The 17,813-nt window shown below is 45.1% G+C and overlaps 1 protein-coding gene across 1 annotated transcript in view; it reads right to left on the bottom strand.

Annotated features, from left to right (window-relative positions):
- The window catches only part of DCT (dopachrome tautomerase), a 72,964-nt gene that overhangs the window by 21,535 nt on the left and 33,616 nt on the right, over positions 1-17,813 (bottom strand). Inside the window, exon 4 of the mRNA XM_086934796.1 lies at positions 1,416-1,582. Within this exon, the coding sequence (XP_086790922.1) occupies positions 1,416-1,582 (167 nt within the window). The remainder of the gene's footprint in view (positions 1-1,415; positions 1,583-17,813) is intronic.

Raw genomic sequence — 17,813 nt, forward strand, 5'->3', positions numbered from 1 at the left:
AGCAGAGCGGCCTTCATACCCATTTCACTCCCTTAAGACAGTGTACGAATGAGCTTTGCTTCCATCATCCTAAGTAAGGGGTCTAGGCTCGTTCTCCAGAGTTTCTGGGCAAGAGTCGTAAGGGCGAGCACGAGGCTGGTGCCTTCGTTTTTCTGGGAGAACAAATGAGATGTAAACGTGGCTCGATGAACCAGAAAGATGCCCAGATACTCTGCGCTATGCTGAAGCCATTCCCTGTTGAAATGCCAGCTAGCACAACCTGCTGTTTTGGTTACGAAGGTGACAGTCATGGCTTTTGTAGGGGTTCTTTCAAGGCTGTCCCAGAGTGTGTAGGGTGGGGAGGGGATGCTGAAAGCCATTTTGCTTTTGTCTAGCAGATCCAGGTCATCCAGGAAAGGCAGGTGTGTGTGTGTGGCGTATTTGTATAGCACGAACAGTGACCCGGAGGCATCCCGGCGCTTGTACTCCTACCACAAGGCTTTTCCTTGTGGGGCGTCCACTCCTGGGCATCCCATGGTGAAACCAGGCATCCCTTGTGTATCAGGGGGCCTTTGTGGAGACTAAGCAAGCTATTGCCCAGAGTTGCAGCGTGGGACCCATGCTTAGAATCGGCACTGAGGCGAGAATATCCGGTCAGAGGAATTTATGCCCAAGACCCGCCAGGCGGGAATCGAACCCTGGTCCCTGGCCAGCGTTCTGCATCAAGGTCTGCCGCTCTAAGCATTGAGCCACACTTCTCCATCATACGTTGACCTCCCAGTTTGGAAGGATGGCAGTTGACTTTGTACAGCGCTGACCTGTAGAAGGCCCAAGACAGATTAAAAAGCATGGTAACAGAATGCAACCCGGTTTCAGCCGAGTTTGTGGGTATCTTTCTTGAAAAGCACGCGGCATGCCCCGGTTCAACCCGCACCCAGGTGTCGGAGTACAGCTCCTCAATTGGTCTCATTTAGTTTGCTAGGAGATCCCAGTCCCAATGTTTGCACCACAGGGTAGTTCCGGGGAAAAACTAGAACTTCAAAGTGTTAGATAGACACGAAGTGCATAAAATACAAAAGAACTCATCTTCTGCACATGCAAGTAATTGATGGAGAAAATCAAGAGCGAAAAGTCAAAGCAAGAGGTTAGGATCTCCTGAAAATGAAGCTACATTTTAGATTAAGAAATCAAACTATTTTAGGTAATACATTATAATGATAAATTTGTCCTAGTTTCATCACTGTAGACTTGAAAAGGTTTCATATTTATTTATTCGTGGTCATGGATGCATTTCGGTAGTACATTATCAAAATGGACCATAAAACAGACATGACTCAATATAAGGGTACATCAAGTTATCGGGTTCCTGCTTGGATGAAACAAATCACATGAAATAAATAGTAAAGGTTGCTGAAAATGCAGATTCCTAAAGTTACCTGTTACACACTATGCCCCAGCGTGAAAATCTAGAATTCTCATTAATTCGGCTTGTGTCATCTAGTCTTGATGCGCCAAAAAGTTCATCTGTACATATGTCACATTCATTTTTGCCAGTGGCAAAATTCCAATACGGTAAGGCAAACGACTCGTCTCCAAGCATTCTCTGCATGAAGAAATAGCAATACTTTCTTAGGAAACAATATTAATGCCATATGTTTATTTTACAAAAAACACATTAATTGTAACGTGAAGAGGAAAACGAAGACATGGATAGAATACAGGACACACAAGTTACATCTAATTCCAAACTAATTACTTACAAGAAAAGAAATGTTCCAAACATAAAATACGCAACCTACAAAAAGTGCAGATGAGTTGTTGATCTTGTGATGTATGATCAAGTGTGATGAGAAACTGATGAAGTCTGAACACAAAAGACAGCCCAAACCACACAAACCAGGATCTAGGCTAAACAAAACCATTAGGAAATGTCACTGTAAAAAATCACATGTGTATTTTTTCTCGTATCTTCGAGGTTGGATTAATTTTAACAGGCATAGGCCTAAGCTTAATAAATAAATGCATCTCTTACCTACCTGGGGTGAAGTCCAACCTAGAGGTGGACGAGGCACTAAAAGCTCGATCCAGGCTCGAACCTGAAGCCTAGCTCGGGCCCCGGCTCAGCACGAGGTCCTGTTGGAACCCAGCTTTCATGTGGCTTCTGCCTTCCTTCTACCCAAGATGTGGCATTACTGCCGGAGCTCGGACCTCGGTGTCATGTCTTGCTTGCAATAAAGACAGACAAATATCACAAATAACACGGTGCTTTATTTCACATGTGCTCTCTGGTCTCTGTCCTTACTCTCACTGCCCCCTTTCCTGTCGTTCCTTCTCTTCCCTTGACCCCTCTCGCTCCGCCCACCCCAACTACTAGACTGCACAGCATAACACTCGGGACCCACGTTCTAGTCTGGGCTTCGGCTCAACACCCTGTGACCTATAAGCAATGCATGTGACTGTGTAATGTAACTATTACTCATATGAAGTGCACCAATGCCTTCGGGTCGAGTTTGCACTGTATTTTAAAACCGCCGAACAATGCACTACGAGGGAAACGAAGCCTTTAACATAAGGAAATTCAAATAATACCCACTTACTGGCTGATTTATACAGAGTGCAACTAGAAAACCTGGATAAGTCGCAGCTTTCCCCACTTAGATTGTGTGATTTCAGGTAAATATTTTATTTCACAAAAACACTTTCCTTCATTATCGTGTATGAAAGCACTTTCGATAGATAATGTGATTGAAGACTAACAGTTTTAATAAGTACTTCTCAGTGCAGTGCTATAATGGGTCTTAATAATGTCGAAGATTGCATATATTAAAGAATTATTTTTTTCCAAATTTAAAGACTTTAGTATATTTTAACGATTTACAAAACACATTTTTAGGGCTTGGCTCATGCAGGGGCTCGAAGATTTGCACCAGGCCCTAGGCTCGGCTCTCCCTGTTAATTTGTTGGCTCACCCACTTCTAGTGCCACCTTTCCGCCTGCCAGAGTATTATCTTCGGCCACAAGTCCAGTGCTTAATTTGTATGAAAACATAAGTGACCGGGCCCTGGTCAGGAGGTTTACTGCAGCTTGCACCACACAATGCCTTTGCCACCCCGCCAATGACAGTAACACCACAACTAGTAACCATCACACTCTTCCAAATGAGCCAATTCAGTCTCTTTCAGGCCCCCCACAACTGGAAGAATGGCTTGGGCAGCAGGTAACAGTCATTTTTAACGTCTATTGAATTCATAATTAACTGTTGTGGTCCTCTTTAAATTCGCCAGACAGCACCACCTAGTGTCACTCACAGGCACCAGTGTCAACAATTAAGTGCCGGTGCCGAGCATCCGAAACCACAGGTTCAAATTAAGCAATGCCCAAATCCCCACCCACCTCACCAAGTTGCATTTCAGGTATTTATTCAGAAGCTTCCTTGCACCTGCTGCTCCTCTCTTGCAACATACGCCCTGTGCTTTCGGATTTAATTCCCTACCAGCTCTAGCCATAGTGTACATTCACGAGAACACTGCGGACAAGTGGGGTCAGTAAGTATAGACCACTTAGCCTAGTGGAATAGTGACCTTGATGCCAATGCTGGGAGACCCAGTGTGCCTTCGTGCGGTTGATCATTAGAAGTCAGCAGAACGCTGAGCGGACAGGTTCTGTTTGCAGGAACATTGGGGTGGTGCCTGTTCTGGAAAGCACCTTTAACTTTTACTCAAACCCTGTGGGACTCTTGAGGTCAGATCTAGTGGCAAGACACCAAACGATGGCACGTATTAGAACTCTAGCCATAGGCACCACAGCTTTGTAGGAAGGCCCACCCCTGTGTAGGTGGGGGAACAAGAGCTGCTGTAGCCTTAAAGTTTCAAGTCCAAATGAGATAGTCCATTTCAAGCGATCTTGAAAGAGTTGGATGACTGCAACAAACATTGGGCAGGAAGTGTCTTGGAGTATGGTGCTTACTCTGTAGGACCACCTGGAGCCTGGTGGTGCTTCCTAAACAGTGGGGAGTAACTCCTCATACCCTCCAAGTAGAAGCACTTCTGTGGTAGCCTCCTCGCCTGCCTACAAGATGCACTACATTGTAAGAACTCAAATCTGCCATTCACAAGCTGGATGACGGAGGAGCGAGAGTCCTCCAAGTGGGAGATTAAGTGAAGAGATTTTAGACACCAACTTGAAACCCTTTGTGGTGGTAATGTTCTCACCCCTGCCGGGTGAAAATCACCCTGCAATAAAAAGATAGGATACAGTTCCAGGAGACAGTCCCAAAACCAGAGACCAAGAGGTGTGCTTATCAAATTTGACATGACCTTCCTGCGAGCGTTTAAAAGGCCTAGCAGGGGATTTAGCCTCTACACTACGCAAAAATGGCATCCCACTAGCCCTTTCCGTATTCTAATTAAAATATTAACATGAAAGTTACTTAACTAAGTCATTGGCATGGTCTGAAGGGGGCTGGAGTGAGGGGACCCAGAGGTTCCCCACATGCAGAGTAGCTGTATCCTAACAGATCAGGTCTAGTCTGAGAATGGCTGAACTAACCAGGAGGGCCTCCTTGCCCTGGTACAGTGACATCCAGGGCAGATGTCACCCTTGCACACTGACCCTTTTGAGTGGGGGGTGGATAGTTTCCACCCCCTGTGGGGGTAGCATATCTCCTGAGACACAATCTCCCTCCAGTAATCTTGCACACTAAATCTGACAGGTACTGTAGATATCTCATTGTATAGGTGCTGGAGGGATGACCTGTCACCTCAGTCATGGTATATGCACTTAACGCAGTGAGGGACCCTTTCAGATTAGGTTTCTTGGAGGAACTGACTGGCGTGGCCAAGGGGAGATTATTCTTGCTGTGGACTTCAATATGGTATGGGACTCGCACAGGAACAGACACTGAGAAGGGGGGGGGGGCATGCAGAAGTCTATGTGGTTGAAGAAGACTCTGGAGGAGATGGGCTTTTGCCATACCAAGTGACATGTGACAAATCACGGCTTTACATTCTACTCCCATGTCCTTCGGACATGTTCCTATATTGATTACATTCTATTAACCATTCCCCTCGTGGGACTGAACAGATCTGTCCGGATTCAATTCGATCTTCGAACACTGAGACAACCAACAAGGAGGCAGCTACACCTCTCCTTGCCGAGGAATCGGGTAATAAACAATGAAAAAAGGGAAAAAAAACGATGAATGCTTAAAACTTAATGAAGTCCTAGAGGTTTCGGTCGTTGGGGTATGGAATGCCTTCAAGGCAGTCATCGGGGTTTGTTTCACAGAGTCAGCAATTGAGCGTTCTAGATTTCTCAGGCTGAGGTTCAGTCTGAATCTGGAAAAAGAATGGCTGCAGCACCCTTCTTGCCGCACCATTAAGACTAGTGGCAAGCTACATATGTACTTTACTAACAAGGTGGAGCTCACTCTGCTTCGTTTTAGAAAACATTCATGCATTTTGGGAGATAAAGTAGGCACCCAGTTCTCTTGAGCCTTGAGGGGCAAGAGAAAAAGAGTACATCAGGAAGTGTGTCCTGTGTCTTGGAACTAAGCTCTCCTCCAGGCCTTGGAAGACCTTCCTAAATAAGCTTTAACTCGAGACTCACAGATGTTCTTTCCTTTTTTTACAATGCTGGAAAGGACAGGGAAAGTTTAAATTTGTACAGACCCCTAAGTCTTTTAAATACAGACTACAAAAGTTTTACAAACTTTTTAGCAAACCGATTAAACAAAATAGTGGGGTCTCTGGTAGCTCATGATCGGTGTGGTTTTATTGCAGGTAGGCATCTTAACTCAAATACAACATTTTTATTGGAGGAACTAGATTTAAAGATTAATAAGGTGAAGGCTTAAATCTGGCTTTTAGACGCGGAGAAAGCCTTCAATCTAGTGTTATGGGATTGCCTTTTTGCTATCTTGCACAGTTTTAATTTCCCGATTGTTTTTATTTCTCTTTTATAACAACTATATGGGAATTCTAGGGCACAGATTATCATTAATAATACCAATATTGGGTCATGTCAGGTCACTAGGGGCACATGACAAGGATGCCCCCTGTCGCCAATTGTATTCGCGTTATTTATTGAACCGTTGGTGATCGCAATTAGGGATATAAGGACCGTCACTGCCCCAGTAGTTGGAATGACCAATATAAAATGATATGCGGATGATATTGCTCTTTTTTTAGATTCCAGACCCTCAGGCCAATTGAAAATTTTAAAAATCTTCTCAGACTGCCAAAAATTAGGAGGCTACAAGATTAATGTTAACAAAAAGGAAATTATTTTAGCCAACGGCACTGTAGACACTTTAGTACCGGAATTTAGGCAGATATACAACATGCCCAAAGAGATATCTGGGAATATTTATAGTCGCTGAATTTTTTACCCCTGTTAAAAAAAAGTTGTGTCTTAGACCGTTGGAATTTATTACCCCCGTCTTTAATGGGACGGGCAGCATTAGTACATATGTCAATTTTACCTCTTCAATTTTTTTTAGCGCCGTTCCCGGCGCAATCCAGGCCTCCTTTTTTTAAAAAGTAGATGCTTTGATCTCTTCTTTTCTCTGGGCAAAAAAAATCTCCCAGGCTTGCACTTAGCACTCTATATCTCCCATTTGCACAAGGAGGGTTGTCCCTTCCAAACATTAGAGAATATTATTTTGCGTCTTTTGCACACCATAGCTTTAGTTTTTTTTTCTCAGAAACCCACGAGGTAGACAATTTTTTTATGAAGATGCTGACAGAATCACTGACCCTGTTAGAATTACGAAAGATCCAAAGAAAGTTCGTTATAAGTCCCTACAGTGGATCTTTAAACCGAAAACTCACTTTTAATTTTTATTCTATTCCCAAAATAGGCAACACAACGGGTTTAATCAACCTTAGTTTAGGAGAGGAGGGCTGTATGGACAATATAATAAATCTCGGGAAGGAGAATGGCTTTGAGAAAATCGAAGACTTCCTTATGGGTAACAGGTGGAAGTCTTGGGATGAAATTTCTAGACAGATACACCACTCACACACAATTTTGAACTGGTCATTCGTTTTGCTTATTCCAAAACTCAGAGAGCTGGTTATAGGTAATTTATTCCATAAAGAGAATATCTCTACTGCTCTGAATAAGCAAATACAAAAGATGATGAGTATCTGGATTAAAATATTAAAAGAAAACAAAGGCCAGGAATCTTCCAGTAAGATCATTGAGAGGTGGAAAAAGAGGTAAGACATTGAAATCAGCCAGCAGTTAAGGGATAATATAAATAAATTTAATAAAACCATCTTCCGCTGCACTAATTTTAAACTTATGCAATTTTATAATAAATGGTTAATTTACAGAACCCCCTCCTTCCTTCACAGTATCTTTCCCCAAGTCGCCGACAAATGTTTTTGTTGTGAAGAAAAAGGTACCTGGAAACATATTGTCTGGGAGTGTCCTAAAATTCAGTCAGTCATTCTGGAAGGAAATTGAAAAATACCTCTTTGAGCTTGAAGCCACTATAATATTCGATGATTTAATACCGGTCCTAGGATGTTCCTCGAGTTATACTCCACATGATTAGCCCCTTTTTATTGCCTCTTTAATAGCTAAATCCCTCATTTTGCAGTCCTGGAAAACAGATCTTGTGCCAACCTTTCAGGCATGGAAGGCAAAATTACTACGAATCCAGGGCAGGGAAAGAAAATATGCATTGAGATCAGGGGCCCTGGAGAAATATGAAAAGTTTTGGAGTATATTCGAACCCTAGCTTGTTCTCTGTCGAAATCTAACTAACATCTTTTTAATAATTAATCTGCCGGATTGTATTTATTCACATTGCACATTATAAGTAAGTTTTTGAATTGATGAAATCTGATCACGTCTTTGTATTTATGTGTCCTGTACTGTATCAATTCAATTCCCAAATGTGTCTTGTAAAATATAGTCTATTTTTATGAACTCAATAAAAAAAAAAAAAAAAAAAAAAAAAAAAAAAAAGACTCCCAGATATGCAGAGAAATTCCCCAGAGGGCATAATTCTGCCAGGAGAGGTTAACCTAGCTATTAAAATCCCTCAAACGTAATAAATCCTGGGTTCTGTACGGCCACACAGCCCAATTTTACAAAACACTCTTCCAAACTGGTTCAGAAACTTACAGCCTTGTTCAACCATAGTGTTGACTCCGGTTTTGTGGGTCTGACAATGGGGGAAAGTGGCAGTAGTGGTCATGCAAAAACTAACAAGGATGTCAGGCACTGCATGTCCTACCGCTTTTCTGAATACGGATGCAAAACTCTCACAAAGTACCTGGCCACTTGCCCCAATAAGTTGCTTCCGACTCCGGCACATTCAGACCACAGTAGATTTATCTAGGGTTGCCAAGCTCATGACAACATTTGAACAGGGATTTCCCTGATGGCGAAGACCTCACGCAAGAACATACCTAGGGTTCACCTATTCCTAGACATAAGGCCTTTCGCTGGGTGGCCTGGGCTTTCCTCTGTCTCACTCCAGAAGATGAGTCTGGGTTACAAGTGGAGGAGAACGATTGTCTTGAATTACGCAAACCCCATGGCCAGAGTCGCCTTGCACAGATCTCGATCCCCTTCGCTTCCAGAGGCACAAGGCAGGGGTACCCCCCCCCGCTTCAGTTTTCTCTTTATAGAACCTCTAGCTTCCTTGATCTGGCAGTCCGTAGCTGCAACTGGGCTCATGCTTGGGCTTTGAGAATTCAAAATCTCCCTTTATGCTGATGTGCTTCTAATGTTGGAATCCCTGAGCACCTCAAACCCGTCAGTTGGAGACTTACTTTAGTACTAGGAGCTGGCCTTGGGCCTCAAGGTCAAATATGACAAATCTGAGATACTCAACCTGATATTGGTAAATGGGGAGGTGGCCAGAATTCAGGTGGGCCAAATCTTTGATTAAATATGTGAGAGTTCCAATTGTCTGGACCACCAGAGAACTCTTTAATGCCAACAATTTCCCTCTCCTTCCCCCTCCCCCAATAGCGGCTAAAACAAAAGAGCTTTACTCTTGGGGAAATTAGATGTTCTCCTGGCTGGGCAGGATTAAGGCAGTTAGAATGAACGTTCTCCCACGTCTTCTCTACGTGCTTCAAGCCCTCCCAATGTGGCTAAGTACTTCCTACCGAAAACATATTCAGCAACAACTCGAGCCTTTATATGGAAGGGAAAGGCTCCTAGGGTCTCCCAGAAATTACTGACCCAACCACATGAGTCAGGAGGCCTGGTTGTCTCCAGTGTTCCCCATTATTATGCAGCAGCTCAACGGCAGATCGCGGTGAGGTGGTGCACAATTGTGTCACAGAAGAATCACAACAGTGGACCATGCTATAGCACAGAGACTTCTTTAGGATGTTAGTGTTATTTGATTTTTTAAATAGCGCTAATCACTGGCAGATCTCTAAGCGCTTGACAGAGTTGCCAGAGGTCGGCAAGAGGTGCATGGCCGCATAGTGGGCCAGTTAAGCTGTGTCTAAGGCCTCCTTGAACAGAAGCATCTTAAGCGATTTCCTGAATGGGGGAGTGCCGGTTCCTTGCACAGGTAAATCGGGCAGTTTGTTCCAAAGTTGTGGGAGCAAGTTGGAGCATACTCGAACCCCGTTGGATGCAGTATTGCATCCTGGAGTGGTGAGGCGGCAGGCCTCGGAAGAAAACGGTGTGGGACTCTGAACATAGTTCTTCAGATGTTCTTTAATATTGGCCGGGGTCTGCCGTAGATTGCTTTATGGGCAATATAAAGGCCCTTACATTTAGCTCTGTTTGATTGGAAGCCAGTGCAATTTGCGCAGCAGAGGAGAGGCGTGGGACCGTCGAGCAACCTAAAGATCAATCTGGCTGCATCATACGGCACCACCTGTAGTTTATTAGTCAACTTCTGAAGGAGGCCTATATATACTGCATTGCCACAATCGAATCTGGAGACAATTGTGGCTGATACGATCATTTGCAGCGAGGCAGTTGAAAGGAGGGGGGGTGGGGGGAGGGGAAGGTTCCGAAGCGGTCTCATAAGCCCTATGCAGGTTCTGACAACTGTGGTGACTTGGTTGGCCATGGAGAGCTTTGAATGTGGTGTTGCTGGACAGGTGCCACAACCCCCTCCCAATGCATTCATCAGCACCTTGGTACCTTCCACTCTCAAGACATGGGATACATACGTAGAGTCACGAGTTCTTGTGTCGTACACAATCCCACACCTACACTCCCATTCACTACAATTTGAGTTTACACCGACCCTGTAGGGTCAATCATTTCATGAATGGGGGCAGGAAGGCTATAAAATGAACTCGGATAAATTAGACAGTCCCGAAGCCCTTTCTGCAATATAAAGAATGATTTGACCTACCAGAGTGAGAGAGACTCTGTTATGTTCAGATACGGCACTGGGCGACAGACAACCTTCGAAACACTATTTACTAAACTGAAGGGGCACTTAAGGAATGATTGTCAATCTCTAAAGGACGCTACTATGACAGAGTCCTGACCTATCAGATTCGCACCATGCCAGAGGTGAGGCTTCTAGGCCTGAAATTCACAGACATGAGAGCTACAACTAATCATGAATGGCACGTCTTCTGTGCCTAGGAGCTGCAAAATGAAAAATAGCTCCTAACTGGAAAAAAGCAGAATGCCCAGCATGCACTCATTGTGGGTTCTCCTTCTGTAGTTGGGGTGGCAGAAAGTCAATCAATCAGGGAATTGTAAGCACGCTACTCAACCGTGAGGGTCTCCAGGCAGGGGGGTGGGGGGGCGTAGATCTGTTTAGCCGGTGAGCAAGGTCTTGAGAGTCTTCCTGAAGGTGTTCAGGGAGGGGGTTTGTCTGATGTCTGCGGGTACCTCGTTCCAGGTCTTGGCTGCAATGTGAGAGAAAGATCTTCCACCTGCTCTGTGGATGCACTGGGTTTCAGCCAGTGCGATGTTGGAAGATCACAGGTTTCTTTTGGGTACTTGGAAGTCGATTCTGGTCGTTAAGGTATTTGGGTCTGTTGTGCAGGCATTTGTAGGCGTGAGTGCGGATTTTGAAGGGGACTCTTTTCTCCAAGGGGAGCCAGTGGAGTCTTTGTAGGTGCTGGGTAATGAGTTTGTGCCAGGGGATGCAGAGGAAGTCTGGCGGCGGTGTTCTGTATTGTCTGGAGGTTGTGGAGTAGGGACTTGTTGATGCTGTAGTAGAGTGTGTTTCCGTAGTCCAGTCTGCTGGTGATGAGTGCATGGGTGACTGTCTTCCTTGTCTCAGGAGGGATCCACTTGAAGGTCTTGCAGAGGACACAGAGGGTGTTGAAGCAGCTGGAGGGGACGGCTTCATGGTGAGTGATGAGTCTAGTACGATGCCAATGCTCTTGGCGTGGTCTGAGGGGGTAGGCGGAGTTTCGAAGGTGGACTGCCACCATGTGCTGTCCCATGCCGAAGGGGTGGTACAGTGGAGGGGGGGGGGGGGGGGGGGTGATGGAGGGAATATTGTGAAAATATAGGGACTAAAATTAAAATGACTGGGATAATGTGATTGTATTTTGAAAATTGTATGGGCCGGACAGACTTCCCTTTTTCACCCGAAAACGTTAATAAAAAGGCGCACACAAAAAGCCTAGTTACTGAGCTAGAGTAGAATTCCATGTGTCAAATCAAACTGTACCAGGGGATAGTTGTAAGGCGCATAACAATGATTTTAGACAGTATGTGTGCCAGAGGGTCATTGGTCCCGATAGAGCTGAGATTTCATTTACATGTTCAAGACAAACAAAAACTGGATGACAGTTTGAGAGATAACAAATTAAAGTGTGTCGAGTACAAGTTATAGTAGTCTGGATTATATTATACGTATAAGTAACATAGGTTGTGATTTATTTAAGAAAAATCATTTTATTTTCAGAACATGTGTTAGAAAATGTGTACATGGTAAAGTCTCAAGTTATGTTTTACCTCTAATCAGTCTCAATTCTCATAATGGAATAACTAATGAGATGTATGAAATAAAACAATTAATCCTGATTTTGATAGTGAATTTTATAGAAATACTTCTATGTGTAACAACATGTGCACCAAAAATGACAGGAAGAAAAATAGAGGGTACACCTTTGAACTAAAGACGCATTAGTGAAACTTTCAGAAAAAGTTCTTTATACATGTGCTAATTATAATTACTTGAAATGAAAATGTTAATCTATACTTTAATGTGCATTTATATGTTGGTACTTTTAAGTAGTACGCTATCTATACTTGAATTAATTTTTATCATATGAAAAGTTACAAAGTGCATCAGAAATTTCACTAGATCTTCCACTTTCATACAAATGTAAACTTATAAATTCTATATATTCTGCGTTATATTAGCCAAAGTTACCCACTGGCCAAACTGTACTCCACCTTTTCTGCTTCGCTAAGCACACTGAAAGTGAGAGACTTCCCCGATGTAACCATTTGTATGTATCCAAAACTCCACTTTTCCTGAGTTGTCATGTATTGTATAAAGATTTGGTTACCTTTATGTTACCACTTTCAGAACAGCTGCATCGGAAACGGCCCTTTTAAACGTTATTTCAGTCTCTGGCTAAATGGGCATTTTATAGAAGGTTATATACAAGAGGACTTGTTCCACCTATTTCCTCTGCATTTCGTGTATTCTTTGTCACCTGATCTACGTCCCATATGAAATGAACAATAAACGGGGTGGTCTAATCCAATGAGATGACCCCTGGAGGTGCCATACCCGGAAATGCTAATATTATATTGCCTGATGAGGAAGTTTTAAAGGGAGTTGATGCATTCTTGGAGAGAGACTCATGTCAGCTGAAGGTGGTGATGGACAGCTGACCTGCATGCAGGCAAATTACCAACTGAATGAAGAGACTTGCAGAACTTGAGATGCAGACTCAACTGACTTCCTTTCCTAATTAGCGCATAGCCTACATGTGCACAGTGGACCCTTATTTCTGGACCACTAGAACTGGCATTTAACATCCTTTCCTGAACTTGTGAGCTTTGGATATTTTTTTGTTTTACTAAGTGTCTTATTCTCCATTTGATGCACGTATTCTAATAAAGATTTGATAAACTAAAATACATTAACTAAATTTGACTCCGCGATCACGATTTATCCACTTAAAGTTAATGAGCATTCTCAATTTAAGTTTTACTAATGATTAAGGGTAATCTGATTAGAGAGATTTCAGGACATCTAATACGAATGCTGCTTTTTTGTATTACTTTGTCTGAACTCTTGGTGTGTATGATTTTGGCTAGTCTACACTTCTTCCGGAGATTTGAGTCTGCAGTATTAATCTTATATCTTTAAAACATTGTGTGGAGAGTAATTTATAAGAGTTTGATTTGACCTACATTGACACAGCGGGTGTCTGGGGCTCCAAAACCAACTGTGGTAGAGAGACCCACGGGAGACCATAGAGGGGTGCTAAAGCCACAGAGCACAAGACAGGTGCGGAGAGACCGTTCCTAGCCGTAACCCCATACCCCATGGCCAGACCGGCAAGGCGGAGGCGACTGAGTGCTGCATCCCCGGACTCTAACCAACCGTCCGGATCCCGCTTTCGGTGCCTGATGGGCAGAACGTGCTCCGAGGGCGAGGAAGATCCTCAGGGTACCTCTTTCGAGGGGGAAGAGGCGGACATGCACTCTTTACATCCGCTGGTAGTGGAAATCAATGAGCTAGAACACGAGCGAACACCGAACACTGAGGCGTCAGAGGGGGACCCCCTGGACTCGTGAAGTTGGGATCGAATTGGCTGACCAAGCAGTGGTAGAGCTTGCCTGGAGCACGCAAGTTGTTGGACATCCCTCCTTGTTGGTTCTGTTTCTTTAACTTTCTTTTTGTGCTTGCTTACTTCTCTTTCCGGACTCTCTATTCCTTCTTTCTCGTGCTGAATTCTTAGTTCACATCTTTTCTGGGCTTGGCCCTGATGGTTCGGGGGCACCTGCAGGAGTTGGAACTTGTGGACTAAATTGGATGAGGGAGGGCGACAAACTTCCACCTGCCCTAGAGTCTGCCCGCCCTTATGGTGCCGGGAGGGAGTTTATGGGGAGGGGGGCGTGGGGTGGCTGGTGAGAGGGAGGGAATTACACTGGTCTTTTGGTTGAGGGAAGTGGTTATGTGTTCTGTTTTTTGTTTAGTTGGTATATGGCATGCAGTTCCGCACTACTGGGCACACGCACAGTCGGACCCGCCACGGCTTGCACCAACCTGCTATCACGACATGGCTGCTGTAACTACACACAACACCCATGGGGTGGATGGGTGGTGGGACCCTGTAAGATTCTCACTTGAAATGTTAATGGTCTGGGTGAAAAGATTAAACGAGGGCTGATGATGGCGCATATCAAACGGTTGCACCCAGACAGTCTGCATTCAGGAGACCCATCTTAAGGGCACGAAATGTGGATTTCTAGCAAGAGGAGCCTACAAAGTATAAGCACATGCGGGATACACATTCGGGTCGCGGGGTGGCTATCGTAATGAAAAAGTCCCCGCCCTTTAACGTGACTCGGACTTGGATAGACCCACAGGGGACCTATGTGGGGGTGACGGGAACATGGGGGAGACAGGGGGTCACTCTGGTCTTGGTCTATGCCCCCCACCGAAATTACAGGCCAGGACGCTGACCGGGTTGGCAGAAGTATTGCTGGACACATCAGATACGCTACACATCATAGCCGGCGACTTTAATGACATTATGTCCACCCCCCTGGACCGGTCTGGGTCGCGAATAGACAGCTCCCCAACACCACTGGCCAGGACTATTGGTACGCTGGAGTTGACAGATGTATGGAGATGGTTGCACTCGGGCATAAGAAGTTACTCCTATTTCTCCGGGGCACACAAATTACATTCTCGCCTAGACTAGATCTTCCTTCCCCGACATGCCCTTCGGGCTGATGACGAAGCAGACTACCTGGCACGGAGTATCTCGGACCACTCACCTCTGCTGGTCTGACTAGGGGGGGGGGGGTAGGCCGCGACCTCGTGACGGGGGCTGGAGACTAATATAGGGCCTCCGGGTAGACACAAAGGTCGATTTTGCTGAAAATATGGGCTCCGTGCAGTCAGGGGTACCCTTATCGGAAGCCTACAAGGCGGTGCTCAGTGACAGGGCTCAAAGTAGGATATCCTGTGAGAAACAAAGCCAAAGAGGAACTGTGCACGCTGGAAACCAAAATTCTAGATCTTGAAAGGCAACACTTGACAGACAGGGATCCGCAGGCGCTTGGAAGCCTGCTAGACACCCAGCAGCAGTACAGGGACCTGGCCACAAACTAGGCAAAAGCGCAGGCACTTGCAACCCTACACAGGTTGTACGATGTAGGGGACAAGTCTGGTAAGCTCCTGAACTGGCTGAGTCGTAGGGAGAGGGATACTCTGTGGGTAGAGGGCGTGACCGATAGACAAGGACAGCTACAGAAGATAGACCCCCGGATTGCCCAGGCGTTCGCAGCCTATTTGGGACTTTTATACTGCCAGGGAATTGGGTGGCCCAGACAAAATCACGGCCTATTTGACCGAGATCCACACCCCAGTCTTAACGGATGACGACAATGAGACCCTCGAGGCAGACATAACGGCTGCCGAATTAAGGGAGGCAATAGCAAGGCTCCGACCGGGGAAGACTCTGGGTCCGAATGGGCTCCCCGCGGAATTTTTCAAGAAAGGAGCAGACCTTTTAATACCTCATCTTCTGGCGCTCTACAGAGACGCAACCCAAGATGGTGCCCTCCCGCCGGACCTCAGGATGGCCACTATTGTGCTGATATATAAACAGGGCAGACCGCCTGACACCTGCGGGTCGTATAGACCTATCTTACTCCTCAATGTGGAGGCTAAGCTCCTGGCTATGGTTCTGGCCCTCAGACTACGTCAGGTGATCTCTGGATTGGTACATCAGGACCAGACAGGATTCCTGCCGGACAGGGAGACAAGGCAAAATCACCGGCGGACCCATAACTGGCTCAGGGAGGTGAAGCAGAGGGAAGACCCACATATGTTCCTCTTAGACCAGAGGTCTTCAAACTGTGGGGCGCAAAGTCACTTCTGTCCAGGCCCAAGGGCTTCAGCCCCCTCCTCCCTCATCGTGTGTCGCAGCCCAGCTGCTGCTGCAGTGAAACTCAAGCTGCTGGGGGCTCGGCTGGGCAGTGTCTGGAGTCACATCTCTGGGACGCCCCAGTTTCACAGGTCTTTAAATACCACTTGCATATTTACATGGCTTTATAAACTGGTTAAAGGGGCTTAGTTTTCCTGGTTCCAGTACCCCCAGGGCCCCCACTCTGCCTGTTACTTACATTTGTATTTTACAATTACTTTTGTACTGTGAGAATGCATTTAATGAAAAGGAATATAAAGTAGGGTTGCCAAAAGAAAAAGGCCTGCCTGTTTTGATTAAGGAGTCTGGAAAGACCTCCTCTTGACACTAAATACTTAAATACAAAAGTATGTATGCATTCTTTATGTGACTTGACTTTTTTCTCTTTGTCAGTCATGGATCATTGAGGCAGCCCTAGAACACAATTAAAAAGTGCTTTCTATTTACATTTGCTATTCGGAGTATGTACAGATGAGACTGTTTATTTTTGTACCGACTGGGCAATGAAAATAATCTGCTGGCAACCCTAACCATAGGACTTGAATTTTGTTGCAGGATCAGCATATTATTTATTTCCTCCACCCTCAATTCCCGATTAATGCTGCAATAGTTTAACTTAAATCTTAAACCCTACACCTCCATCAATAACATGCTGAGTTACTTCAAGTGTCTGGGAATGCACCCTGCATTCAGACAACTCACTACTCATTCTCACCCTTCACTTTCACGCTCACCCTGAACTCACACTAATCATCATGCACTCACACCATTCACCCACTCACCCTGCACTCACAGTAATCACTCTGCACTCACAATGCACTTGCGCTGTTCACCCTATACCTCATATTTGTAACAAAGGAGGGAGGGAGAAAAAAGTGGATTCGTTCTCCCCAGATGATTCACAAACAAAATAGAATCAACTCTGGTACTGGTTGATATGGTCAGACTTCACAGATTAGGCTAGATGGACTCAGTCGGAGCCGCGTTCGAGGGGTAGGAGGCCAAATGGGTCCGGTCAAACCGTTGCCATATTGAACTGGAAGACAACCCCCAGTACAACGTTAAGGCTCATGAGGCCATCTAGCCTAATCTGTGAAGTCTGACCATATCAACGCCAATTGGGCGCAACAGACTGATACATTGAAACACTATTAGGAACATTACACTAATAGTTTAATTTTGTATTCATTTTTATGTTTTTGTAGAGCACACTTTTACATTAACACTACATGTGAGTAAGGTGAGGGTAGTAGTGCATATCCTCGTCCTGAAGAAGAGGTCATTGTACCCCGAAACATGTCGAAGCACTTAGAGGTTGCTGTACCTAAATATACAGTAAACAACCTCACACTGCAACCTTTTAACAATACCAGCCGAGGGCTTAATACATTTTTATTTTTCCACACCTTACGAGCCGGGTATTTTTTTTTAAAACTATCACGTTTTCACCACCTCACCACTCACACTTAACCACTCTCCACACACCGACACATAATACATCTGAAGTGCTCCTACGCAGCCGTTAGTCGTAGCACACCGCATTCCGTATAGGGGTGCGAAGACCCCAATGATGGTAGAATGACACCAAGAGGCCTGTTGCTGTGTGAGGGGTATTCTAACACGCTGTGCTCCCCACCACTGTAGGGAACAGCACCACTACCAGAGTGGATTCTATTTTGTTTATGTGCACCCTATACCTCACCCTGCAGTCACATGTGTACACTACTCATCCTGCACTCATGTGACACT

This window comes from Lissotriton vulgaris, chromosome 8 (genome assembly GCF_964263255.1).
Source record: "Lissotriton vulgaris chromosome 8, aLisVul1.2, whole genome shotgun sequence".
Lineage (NCBI taxonomy): Eukaryota > Metazoa > Chordata > Amphibia > Caudata > Salamandridae > Lissotriton > Lissotriton vulgaris.